General features: G+C 58.6%; 1 protein-coding gene across 1 annotated transcript; it reads left to right on the forward strand.

Annotated features, from left to right (window-relative positions):
- Positions 1-1,606: 1,606 nt before the first annotated feature.
- KLHL21 (kelch like family member 21) lies at positions 1,607-12,782 on the forward strand. The gene is made up of 4 exons (XM_037154250.2): positions 1,607-2,738; positions 5,216-5,621; positions 8,613-8,685; positions 9,643-12,782. Exons 1-4 carry the CDS (start codon positions 1,718-1,720, stop codon positions 9,934-9,936), a joined length of 1,794 nt encoding a protein of 597 aa, XP_037010145.2. The 5' UTR covers positions 1,607-1,717; the 3' UTR covers positions 9,937-12,782.
- The last annotated feature ends 54 nt before the right edge of the window (positions 12,783-12,836 follow it).

Below are 12,836 nucleotides of genomic sequence, written 5' to 3' on the forward strand. Positions count from 1 at the left end.
GTGTGAACAGTCCATCTATGGGCAACAGGCAGTCCGCCGGGTACCTGACTGTTTTCTTACTCAGTCCTGTGCTTCCCATGCTGAAATTTAGACCAGATACATGCTCAGGGCAGGCTGATGAGAGACGCAGGAGAAGAAAAGGCTTCCAGTTCTCATTTCAGACAGGCAATGAAAACAAGATGTCCTCTGTAAAGGTTGTGCAGACTTGGCTGGAACTGACTCCCCAGTGCGGACCTAGGATGGGACATGCCTGGGTGGGATGGTTCATCAGGAATGTCTCTGCCAAGCCCACAGGGCTCAGAGGTGGGAAACTATTAAATAACAACAAAAACAAACGCGGATTTCACCTGCAAAGCGAAAGAGTTGGAGGCGAAGTAGTCTTCTAAAACTCAAAGCATATGTTAAAGGAAAAAGAAATGGCTTCCAAGTGCAGAAGTTTTTGCATATGCTTATGTTGAAAATGCAGTCCTGCCTGGTATTGTGTCTTTTGGAACCATCATAAGACATTCTTTTCTTAAGGCAGATTTCTCTTTCTGTCACCCCGCAAGTGACTAGGACATTTCTGAAGGTCCACATTCCCTGGTTTTTAAAAGCAATCCCTTATCTGACCTTGGGCTGAATGTCCCTCCCTGACATTCTCTTGAGGGGACACCGAATGTCCCTCGAGCAGTGTCCCCTCTAAGAATACAAAAACCTGCTATTTTTCCTGGAATTGTTTGCTGCTGCTTTAGCTTTTTGTCCAGCTTAATAGTATATTCTTAGGAATCTCTCCTACCCTCTGTTTTCTGCCTTTCTCACCTACATCGCCAGGACAGGAGGCAAGGAGGCCTTGATGACCAGGGTGATCGAACCCAGAGCACGCCTGCCCCCTTCGGAGGGCAGCTCAGTCTGTGCATCGAAAATTGAAACTGCGCCTCGGATACTGATGAAAGTTCATGACCGAGTTAGTCAAGTTGGAAACTCCTGCAGGAACACAGAGGAATGGATTCCTGGCACCTGGCCCCTATCACTTATAAATGAGCTTTAAAAAAAAAAAAAGTCACCTAAAAACTTTATACTTGCTCATACGTTGGTCCTGAATTGTAAAGATCCTGTTTGAAAATTTGCCAGTGACAGGGTTAATTAGCATCCCCTGCGAAACAATTTTTTTTTTAAAGCCTTTGTACGGAACAACCATACGGGTTGGGAGGGGCGGCGGGGCGGGGGGCGGTGAGGATGCAGTTAGGAAATCTGGCGGGAAAGGGGTGACTACCTTTCGGGCGCCGAGCTCGCCCCCACCCGGTATTGTTTAGCAGCTGGGCAAGGGTAGGTCGTGGGCAGGCCCCGAAGGCCTTGGATCCAGGCGCGCGGTAGGGCCGCCCCTTAGAACACTTGTCACCCAGCGTCCCAGCCCGGGAATCCGCGAGAGGCCGCTGGAAGCCCCCGAAAAGCGGCGGGAGGGAGCGGGCTAGGGCGGCGGTGACTCAGCCGCGAGCGTGGGGCGGGAGCGCAAGGGGTGGTGGAGTAGCTCGCTCCGCCGGGCGGTGGCGCCGGGCCTGAAGGGGTTAAGTGGGCGGTGCCGGCGGCGCCCCACCCCCAGCCGGCCTCACTGAGGCCGCGGCGCTCCGCGGTATTTATAGCGGCTGCGCCAGACTCGCCGCGTCTCTCCCGCTGGCCCCGGCCGCGGCTTTTCCCGGTGTAACGCTTTCCCTGCTCCGCGCCCCTCGGCGAAGGCGCCATGGAGCGGCCGGCGCCCCTAGCCGTGCTGCCCTTCTCCGACCCTGCGCACGCGCTGAGCCTGCTGCGCGGCCTGAGCCAGCTCCGCGCCGAACGCAAGTTCCTGGACGTGACCCTGGAGGCGGCGGGCGGGCGCGACTTTCCGGCGCACCGAGCTGTGCTGGCTGCCGCCAGCCCCTACTTCCGCGCCATGTTCGCCGGGCACTTGCGCGAGAGCCGCGCCGAGCGGGTGCGCCTGCACGGCGTCCCGCCAGACATGCTGCAGCTACTGCTGGACTTCAGCTACACTGGCCGCGTGGCCGTGAGCGGCGACAACGCCGAGCCGTTGCTGCGCGCTGCCGACCTGCTGCAGTTCCCGGCGGTGAAGGAGGCGTGCGGCGCCTTCCTGCAGCAGCAGCTAGACCTGGCTAACTGCCTGGACATGCAGGACTTCGCCGAGGCCTTCAGCTGCGCCGGGCTGGCGAACGCGGCGCAGCGCTTCATTTTGCGCCACGTGGGCGAGTTGGGCGCCGAGCAGCTGGAACGGCTGCCTCTGGCGCGCCTGCTGCGCTACCTGCGCGACGACGGGTTGTGCGTGCCCAAGGAGGAAGCCGCCTACCAGCTGGCGCTGCGCTGGGTGCGCGCCGACCCGCCGCGTCGCGCAGCTCACTGGCCGCAGCTGCTGGAGGCCGTGCGCCTCCCCTTCGTGCGCCGCTTCTATCTGCTGGCTCACGTCGAGGCCGAGCCGTTGGTGGCGCGCTGTCCTCCCTGTTTGCGCCTCCTGCGCGAGGCGCGCGACTTCCAGGCGGCACGTTACGACCGCCACGACCGGGGACCCTGTCCCCGAATGCGCCCGCGCCCTTCTACCGGCCTCGCTGAGATCCTCGTGCTCGTGGGCGGCTGTGACCAGGACTGCGACGAGTTGGTCACCGTCGACTGCTACAACCCGCAGACGGGCCAATGGCGCTACCTGGCCGAGTTTCCTGACCACCTGGGTGGGGGTTACAGCATCGTAGCACTTGGCAACGACATTTACGTGACGGGTGAGTGGGCTTGTCGGGAGGAATCTGGGCCGGCCACCCCCAGCCCCCAGGCAGGGGTTTCTGGGTTTGGCTTCCTGCACCCTTGCGGGAGGGAGCGTGTATACCTTACGAAGAAACTCATAGGATGCAGAGTCTGGGACCTCAGCTGAGTACAAGCGGTCACTTCCCTTTCCCTCTAACTGGCCAGTGGGTACGGTTCTAGGGTCGATACTTTGGACGTAAAAGAAGAGCCTCTTATGTGAGCAGGGACAGACTGCCGTCTTCTTTCACGAGCTGTGGGGGGGCATGCCTGGGTAGCCCACTCCTTTCAGGGAGATGCCACTCCCCCCTCTGGTCGGAAGATACTGGGGCATTCACCCTGCACAATGGGTGCTTTTTTCTTATTCCTAAGGGATCCAGCGACAGGCCCGGGGTTTACGCCCTGTGACACATCCATCTCCCCTCCCAGGGAATACTCCCAGCCGAGCTGCCACCGGGGCTCCAGAGGCCCGAATTTCGTCACCACTGTCTAGGTTCTCTTGGGCTTGCACTTGGGATGCAAGTTGTGAGTCACATGGTGTTTAGGCTGCTCCCTTCCCAGTGACTGTAAACATAGTCACATGCTAAGAGATTTTCTTCCAGTTACTTGGCTCAAACCCCAAAACACTGCCGAGTCATGCTGGGCGGGCCCCAGCCCGCCCCAGTTCTGGGCTTCTCCCACATTTTTTATTACGGATAAATCCTGGTGCCAACAGGAGGCTGCCAGCTTCTGTGGGGTGAGATGGGGCGTTCCCTGTGCGGCTATATAAGGAAAGAAGCCCTACTGAGTGTGCATTCAGGGCCCTGCGCTGGACTGTTATCAGGCAGAGCGCCTGGGGGCTGCCCCCCCCCCCCCCCCCCCCCGCACATCCGGGAGAAAGCCAGATCTGAGACTTGCTCCTGTGTTCCCTCGGGACTCTGACGAGCGGGAGGCGTCCCAGCCTAAGGACAGACAGCTTCCAGGGCAGAGGGCTTTAGGTCCAGCTTCTGCTGGCGTCTCCTAGAACCAGCCCCTTTGCAATCTGAGGTTGGCCCTGTGTTGTTGGGGAGCCATGCCCCTGCCCCTCAAGTCTAGCCAAGGAATTCCCTTCCCAAACTGGTCAGTCACACTGTCCCCAACTTTGCACACGCTTCCATAAATGTCTCAGCTGAGCAGCTAATGGGCTTGGACAGGTGGCTGGGTCGTTCCAAACAGCTGCCTGTAGGGAATGTCGTTGGGGAGAGCCTGGTCTCAGCTGCCTTAGACCTGCTTCTCCCGTAGAAGGAAGAAGGCCCACAGCGCAGACTTCACCCAACTTGTGTTCTCTCTTTAAAAAGCTCAGGACCGTGAGCCAGATGGAATGTCCTCTAAGCTTTGCCGAGGCGCCGTCCTCTGAGTGGGGAATGCAACCCTGGGGTCTTGGGGTCCCTTCCGAGGGCGGGGGGGGAGGGTTCAAGCTCCCAGGCAGACTGGTTTAATTCACAATTACAATCCAAGCCATTGGGCTTTGATTGTGGATTTTTTTTTGGTTTTTTGTTTTTATTTCTTTTTTGAAACCTGGACGGAAGAGTATACGTATACAGGGGTGGGCAAAAGTAGGTTTTAGTTGTGATTACACAAAAACAGTTTATCTTTGTATTATTCATTAATTATACTTGAAAGTAGACTACTGATTTTGCTGTGTGCTGTATTTGTACGACTTGATGAGTTTTCCCAGACGAGACACATGGGTAACCTGCACCAAAATGAAGAACCAGAGCCCAGAATGCCACTCAGGCATTACTTTCTGTGTCGGGTCCCTCACTCGCAGTGTGAAGTAGACTTGTCAGCTGTTCCTGGCACAGCCTGGGTCTGGGGGTGGCCAGGAAGCCTAGGATTTGGTGGACAAGACCTTGTGCATCCCACTCATACGCTTTGTGTGCCCCAGAGAACTGACTGACTCTTAAGACCTGAGGTCCTGGCCTGGTTCAGGCGCTTGATGGCTTAGGTGGGGTCCAGACGGGGGTTGCTCTGCACTTGGAATTGCAGCCCCAGGGCCTTTGCTTGGTCTGCAGAGATTGGGAGTTTTTAAAATTTTTATCCTCAACTGCAGACATGCTCACTAATTTTAGAGAGAGGGAACGGGGAGAGAGAAACTTTAATGTGAGAGAGAGAAACGCCAACCTGTTGCCTCTGGAACTACATGGACTGGGGGACCAAACCTGCAACCCAGGCGTGCACCCTGGTGGAGAATCAAACTGGCGACCTTTCGGTTTGCGGGAAGATGCTCCAACCAGCCAAGTCAGGACTTATGTGGAGGTGTTGTTACGGCATGAAGCGTGGCCGGGGAGCCATCTGCCTTGCCTTAGCCCCAGCACAGAGCCCCTGGAGGTCCATCCCTCCCCTGGAGGTGCCCTCTCGGAAGTTTGGGGGAGGTGTGGGCAGGTGTCCCACTCCTGGTCGGCGTAGACTGACCTGTATGCTATTCGTGCCCTGGCAGGTGGGTCCGACGGCTCCAGGCTGTACGACTGCGTATGGAGGTACAATTCAAGCGTGAACGAGTGGACGGAGGTGGCACCCATGCTGAAGGCCCGCGAGTACCACAGCTCCTCTGTGCTGGACGGACTGCTGTACGTGGTGGCCGCGGACAGCACTGAGCGCTACGACCACACTACCGACTCCTGGGAGGCCCTGCAGCCCATGACCTACCCCATGGACAATTGCTCCACCACCGCCTGCCGCGGTCGGCTCTACGCCATCGGCTCCCTCGCCGGCAAGGAGACGATGGTGATGCAGTGCTACCACCCGGATACCGATCTCTGGTCGCTGGTGGACTGCGGCCAGCTCCCACCCTGGTCCTTTGCCCCCAAGACAGTGACTCTGAACGGACTCATGTACTTCATCAGGTGAGTCCCCAGGGGCCACAGCTACCAAGTGATCTTCCTAACCAGGCCCTCGTGCCAAGCACACCAGCTCTGTTCTTCCGTTCACGGACGAGCAGCCCATGGCTCACCTGGGTCTTTGTCCTGCTAGTTCTCAGAGTGCTCTCTGTGGGCTTCTAGGTTTTCTTAATCAGGGGATCCCAAGTGTAGTGGGGTCAGGTCCTTTCCAAGAGTTTTCCTAGACACTAAGTAAAATGTACCACTTTGGCTGGACTTGCACCTGGAGGACCTCCTGAGGCGCTGGCGGCTGGCACACGGCCTTTGTTGTTGAACAGGATCTAGTCCTCTCCCAGGGGCTCGGAACCTGGAAAAGACCAGAGGAGACCTTTTCTGGACTCTCAGGTCTTTGGGGGAGGTGTGGCTGCTGCAGAGGGACCCTTTGCCCACCTCACAGAGTGCCCACCAAACTCAGGCCAGGGGTTGGGGGGCCCTGCCTCCAGGTACGAGAGGCCAGGTGGCTGGATCAGCCCTACCTACTCTGTTTAAAGCAACGCTGGTGTGTCCATTCCCTCCCCGCCGGGCCTGGCACTTGAGGGGGCCCATGAGTCTTGTCCGACAAATGCTGTTGTCCAGTCCCACAGCCACTGTGGACCAGGGAGGGAGCTGGTACTGAGCAGGCCCCAAAGCCACCTGTGGGGTGATGACAATAGTCAGCTCACACTGGGCCCTGGACGGGCCAAATGCTGCGTCACCTGCATCCTGGGCATTTTCATTGCTGGCCTCCATGACCGTTGTCCCTGTCTCATGGACAGCAGAACAGGCTGGGGGGTAGGGGACTTCCAGCCACAGGCTTCAAGGGGTGGTACGAGGTCTGAAGCGAGGACATCCGTCCAGGTCCCTGTGTGGGTCACTGCACTTCCGCCTCCCTGGGCAGGCTGTAGCCCTGGCAGCACGGAGTGGAGGCGGGCAGCCATAGGGTCACTGAGCATCTGCCCATCTTGTGGACTGGTCAGAGCCAAATGCCGCCTCCTGGGGGCCCACGGGCATCCGGGGAGCCAGGAGCCCCGGCCTGCTGCACCCGCCTGCTGCTCTCCTCCCTGGCCTGGAGCCTGCCTAAGGCACAGCCCAGGAGGGAAGGGGAGGGATGAACAGCACTCTCCTCTGTCCCTCTGTCCCCTTTCGGTCTGGGGCTTCGAATTGGGAGCCTCAGAAGAAGGGTGCACTTATCTTCTCAGGACCCCCAAACTCCTACCATCTGAGCTCTCCTTCCCAGGCTTTCTGCTGAGCACATTCAGACAGAGGTGGCGTCACTTGCAAGTGTCCGAGGGGCCAGACATCACCGTAGGCCAGGAACTGCGGGCTGCTCCGAGCCGGGGTCCTGTTACAAACGTCGCCCGACCCTTCCCCCAGCTCTCCTTCCGAGTCCTGGTAGCTGTCTTCAGGGGGGTGGGGACAGCTATAAATACAGCCCAGCAGAGTGTCAGCCCTTTGGCCGGGTCCCAGTGCCTTTGAGAATGTCCTTTCTCCCGTGGACCTAGAGCCAGGTGTGCCCAAGGGCCAGTCTGCCGTCCTGAGGCCCCGGTGCCTCCTGGTCTCAGTCATGTCATTACTAAGCCAGTCCACATGGAAGAAGCATGAGGGTGCCCCCCATCCCCTTCCTTAGCCTTTGTGAGGATTTTCCCTAAGCTGTGGGGGGCCAGGGAAGGTGGGCCCAGATCTGCCCCTTCCCCTGCCCAGCTGAGAGAGTGAGCAGTCGCGAAAGAAAGCCCCCCTGCCCCGACCCCCGTTTATCCTCTGGTGACCAATAGAGGCTCGACCTTGCCTCCCTCAAGTGCAGGGAACACCTGTGTCCAATGCGCTTCTGTGTTTGTCCCGGAGCCACCCTGCGCATGCTCTCTGGTGCCTGATGAGCCACATAACCCCCTGCCTGGACCGCCACCTGTGGGGCAGCTCCTGTTGGGAAGGTGTCCTCCGCAGCCTGGCGCTGCTTTTGTCCTGAAAGCAGTTGCTCCCTCCTCCCCCAGCCATGTCCACCTTGGTCCCCATTTAAGGTGGCCTCTTGGGGGGGGGGTGAGTCTCCACAGAGGGTTGGGCTGGCAACACTGTCCAGCCTGGCCTGTCTGGTTGCAGTTTGTATTGTTTCTGCTTGGGGCGGGCAGCCCACTGGCTTCTGGCCTTATTTATCACAGTGTGGGCCTTTCCATTGTAAAGTAACTGGAGGGGAAAAGTCAAAGCGAGACTACCATCATATGATGTGTGAAAAGTTGTGTGGAATTCAGATTTCTGCACTCCTTACAGAGGCTTGTTTGGGGGTACCGGTGACTGCTCTTCTCTCTAGAGGGGACCCCACGGGTCTGAGATCATTACTTGTCTTGGGGGAGTGCCTTTGCTTTTCAAGGCTGTGCCTTGGAGCCTTCGGTCGCAGAGATCGGGGCACTGGCAGATAAGGTTGACCCCAAGGGAAGAGCCATATGGGGACATACATCTCCTTCCTGTAGCTGCCGTTACCCTGCTGGGTGCCAAGGACAGCAGTGGACAGAGTGGGATTGGGGGGCTGATAGCGGGGGTACAGGCAGTGAAGGAGGATTGTTCTGGGGCACGTGGCAGTGTTTGATGGTTGTGAGGAGCTGGCCTGGTCCGGTCAGCTTTGAAAGGCTGTCTTACACAGGTGGCCTAGTCCGGGTTGAAAGGGTGAGGTAGGAGATGGGCGGGAAGGACCCCGGTAAGTTCTGGATGTGTAGCCAGTGTGGCCACAGAGAGGGGGACTGGGTGGTAGGGGAAGGGTTAAGCACCTTGGAGGTGAGATCTTTGAATTTAGGGAGCAGGGCTGGGTTCTGACTTTGGAAGCTGGACCAGAGGTAGGTGTGGGGCCTAAGATCAGGGATAGGGTCCCACTGGCCACTGGGCTGTCAGGTGGCACCAAAGACAAGGAACTTGGAGGATGCTCCTCTCCGGTGCTTTGCACCTGGGAGTACTTCCTTCTCGTTCTGACCCCTGTCTCCCCATCCCCCATAGGGACGACTCTGCCGAGGTGGATGTGTATAACCCCACGAAGAATGAATGGGACAAGATCCCGTCTATGAATCAGGTAAATGTGCCCACGTCGGAAGCCTGAGTCGCCACGAGGCAGACAGCGTGTTGGGGAAGAGCTTGCCCCAGCGGGGGATGGGAGGGGGTGGCACACACATGCAAAGGCCCCAGAGTGAGGTGTGCTTGGTGAGTTCGTGGAACAAGCCCTCAGCCCGGTGTGGCTGGTACAGGTGAACCAGCAGACAACCAGGTGGACAAGGTCACACATAGAACTCTCAGGGGCTGGTCTTGGAGTAAAGCATTTATTGAGCACCTGCTGTGTGCTCTGAGCAGGACACCCACACTGCCACTGTTGCAGGGTCCGAGTCTCACCCTCTCTCTGGCTGTTGAGGAGAGGGGGGCCGAGCCAGGAAGCAGGGCAGTGGTTGGCCACATGAGCGATCCCCTTAGCTCGGCTCCACCTATATCCACCACCATCTTTCTTTTTTTTTTTTTCTTCTGTCTTCCTTAAAATTTCCAAACCTGCTCTCATGGTGCCTCTGCACGGCTGATGTCAGAAGTCATAGCATCACAGCTTAGCATCTTCACACTTCAGAAATGTAATGTTACGCTTTCCCCCCACATGAGCTACACACACTCATGACAGCAAGTCTGAGATGAGAAAGATGGGGCGGTCCAGCCTTACAGCTCGGAGCCCAGGCTTCGGGTCAAGTCCCAGCCCTGTGACCCTCGGCCGTAGAGCTCCATTTTCCCATCTGTGAGGTGGGAAGGATGGTTGTACCTGCCTTAAAGGGCCAGGGACACTCACAGGGAGACGCAGTGCCCCTGTAGCCCCTCACCACGGTAGGGACTAGGCGTGGGGCCCGTGTCCCTAGGTGGGGCATAGCGAGGGCCTTGGTCTGCCCTGGGGCGTGTGTGGAACACGGCTCCCCCTCCCCTCCATGGAGAGGGGCTGTGGGAGCTCTGCCGTGCCCTGGCTGGTAGCCTCCACTCACCTGTCCCCCTTGACCCACAGGTGCACGTGGGGGGCAGCCTGGCCGTCCTCGGAGGGAAGCTGTATGTCTCGGGGGGCTATGACAATACGTTTGAACTCTCAGACGTGGTGGAGGCCTATGATCCTGAGGCTCGGGCATGGAGCGTGGTGGGCCGGCTCCCGGAGCCCACCTTCTGGCACGGGAGTGTCAGCATCTTCCGCCAGTTCATGCCCCAGACGCCATTGGGTGGGCGTGGCTTCGAGCTCGACAGCAGCACCGTTGACATGGACGTGGGCCAGCCTCGGCCACCCCAGGACCCCCAGGAGCTGCACTAGCCCCGGGCCTGGCCCACGGAGGGCCTCGGTGCAGGTAACCTGGCACCTCAGGGGGTGACGACCCCCTCCTTCATGCCCAAGGACAGGTCTGGCTCACCAGGTGGAACAGGGGCTCTTGGGCTGCTGAGCGAGCCTCAGAGTCCTATGCCTGGGTCATTCTATGCGCCTAGAACCTAAGTCACATCTGCTGGGGCCAAGACCAGTTGTGAGTGCCCCTCCCTGGGTCCAGGAAGAGCTTTGCCAGCACATGTCTCTGGCTCCATCAGGTAATCCCCACCACACACACACAGTAATCTGTCTCCCAGTACTGACAGACTGGCTCCCGCCTCAGGAGAGGAGGACCACTTCGGGAGCGCCAGCGGAGGGGAATGGGTTCTCCCTTGAGAGCTGGAGAACGGCCTAGGCCTGCCTCCCCACAGACCCTGCTGCCTTGGGCATTGGGAATCAGGCTGGCCATGGCTGTGGTGGGGTCCCAAACTTCACGTCCAGTGCGGGGTATCCTAGCAAACAGTTTCCCCAGATGAAGGGGGTCACACACCAAAACACTCCTCGCAGGGGTGGGCTTCCAGCAGGGGAGCTGAGACCCAGGGGCTCAGGGCACTGGGACCGGTGGGACCTCAAAGGGGGCCCAGAGGGATCTGCCAAGTGTTTGCTGTCTGCAGCGGACCTGGGCTGAGGCAGGCACTGGCCGCCCTTGCCCACCAGCTGGTCTGTTGTGCTCCACTTGCCCCCTGCAGGACTCCTCCGAACTCGTTTGGGTGTAAGAGGGTGAACGCCTGCAGGTGCAAGGTCGTGGCTCGCTCCTTCCTGGCAGGCCCTGGGAGCTTGAGCTTGCCTTTGAAGCCTGGCCAGGCAGACAGCTGCAGGTGCCCTCACCAGCCTGCAGTCCAGAATCCCGCCTTCTCTAGGGCAGGCCCCAGGCAGTGTAGCCTTATGGTTGGTTCCAGAGCTTGAAATGCAGTTCGGCCTTTCCTTAAGCGAAGGGGGCACTGGGAAGCAGGGTCCGGTGTGATGTGTCACGGAGGCCTGTGGCACTTTCTTCAGGGTGGAGGCGGGGCACCAGGAGCTCCCGGAGAGCCCCACGGTGGGGGGGTACTTTTCTCTCGGATTGGGAGCGGTTTTGGGGGTTGGGTGGTCCTGTCCTCTCAAGGTCCCCAGCATAGCTTTGCTTTGCCTTCCCTCCAAAGAGGAGGGTGTTTGCATGTTCCTCGTTAGGTGCATTGAAAGCAGGTGCTCAACGAGCAGCCTGTCCCAGTGAACTGAGTGAAGACATGTCCTTACCGGGAGGACACATCTTAGCAGTGTTGCGTCACCAGGTGGCACATAAGACCCTTTCTGGGCACGTGGCCGTGGTTCTGGGGAGGAAGCCTTGTGGTCTTCAGGGTCTTCCCGTGTGGTGTCGTCACTTCAGGTTAGACATTGTGGTCTGGACACCCTGTTGGAGTGGCCTCAGTTCACAGCTGTCCCTTCCCATCCCTTGGGCTCACCTGGTCACTCTGCACCCTCTGTGCTCCAGGCACTGCTGGAGGGCAGGTGGAGTCGGCCCCCACAATGCTGTGTCCTGCCCCGGGACTCTGCTCCCTGGGCACCCTCCCCTGGGTCTCGGCCTTCACCCCTCCTGGCCCGAGCGTTCCCCTGGGGGAGTCGGCTCCCATCTGGGCCTCTCCACAGCCCTCACTTCACTTCTCAGGGGCGGATGTTCTGTGCTCTGGCGTGGCTGTCTTCAGTTTCTTTGCAGGCAGAAGCGCCGGGCATGATGGCTTGTGACCTGGTAGTGGCAGGGAGTCAGCAGGCAGGGCTGGGCTGTTCGGGATTGACGGGGCCCTGATTGTGCACTAGGCACCAAGCTCGGTGCCAGAGACTGCCCTGCTCGGTTAGTGCGGGAGCCAGCCACATGGGTGATGTGGTGACCACTCTGACAGGTCATCTCGGGGCTCCCAGGGGGTGGCTGTGGGCCTTGGGCTCAGGGACTCCTGGCCCTCTTCGTCGGGGCTGTCTCCGCAGAGAGCCCTTTGCAGCTCAAGAAGGTGTGACTTGCAGAGGTGGCCTGTGCTGTGGTCTCCGGAGCTGGGCCCTCCTCCCCTTTCCAGCTAGGCATGGCCGTGGCCTGGGCAGCAAGGTGTCATAAAGTTTTGTGGTTGAGACGGGGCTACAAGCGCTCATTTTTCTTGCAAAACCAGCCTTTCTCTGGCACTCCCTGTAGAGGCTCTCAGGACAGGGGGCCAATGTCCCGGGCTCTCTCTTCTCAGTTCTTCACTGTGACTGCCCTCATGGGCCTGACCACCCCACTGTCTGGCGGTGGTCTGGGTGATGGAGCAGACTAGGTTTGTGTCCTTCTCCAGGTCTCCACCACCCAGACTCTGTCTTCCGTTTAAAAGACTAAGGACGGGAAGGGGAGGCAGCAGCCTTACAACAGCCAGTCCCTCCAGACTCCAGCAGGGGTCCCGGATCGGGGACAGCCCTCTGGCATGTCTGCACCCTGGCTCCCCCAACACAGGTTCCAGGTTGCAGGCTCCACCACTTACTGATGTCCGTTCACAGACTTGGGGACAGAGGGCTGGGCCAGCTGGGGATGGGACTGTGCCGGTGTGTTGAATGCACGCACCTATATCTGTCTACAAGACAAATTAAGTTATGAGAGTTCAGTGGTAGTATTTAATGCTGATCTATGACATATTGTGTATTTATGACCCAGAGACACCTCCAGTGTCCACCCAGGTTCAACTCCAGAAGGTGGGTGGGTTTGCATATTTATTTGTCTGTTCTGTAGGCTTCCATGTCCAGAAGCCTGTAAGGTTTTAGGATGCCTCCAATATGTACTTTTTGAAATAAAAATGTTTCCTATACATGTGGTGTCATTGCCTTTATTCTGCTGTAGCTGCAGCTTGGAAACCCGGTTG

The sequence above is a fragment of the Artibeus jamaicensis genome, unplaced genomic scaffold (assembly GCF_021234435.1).
Source record: "Artibeus jamaicensis isolate MK-2021 breed Jamaican fruit bat unplaced genomic scaffold, CSHL_Jam_final scaffold_847, whole genome shotgun sequence".
Taxonomy (NCBI): Eukaryota; Metazoa; Chordata; class Mammalia; order Chiroptera; family Phyllostomidae; genus Artibeus; species Artibeus jamaicensis.

Excerpts from the sequence above, each read along its gene's own strand:
- KLHL21 (XM_037154250.2), top strand. The coding sequence starts at position 1,718 with ATGGAGCGGCCGGCGCCCCTAGCCGTGCTGCCCTTCTCCGACCCTGCG. Across the intron at positions 2,739-5,215 it reads CAACGACATTTACGTGACGG|GTGGGTCCGACGGCTCCAGG; the intron begins GTGAGTGGGCTT and ends GTGCCCTGGCAG. Across the intron at positions 5,622-8,612 it reads GGACTCATGTACTTCATCAG|GGACGACTCTGCCGAGGTGG; the intron begins GTGAGTCCCCAG and ends CATCCCCCATAG.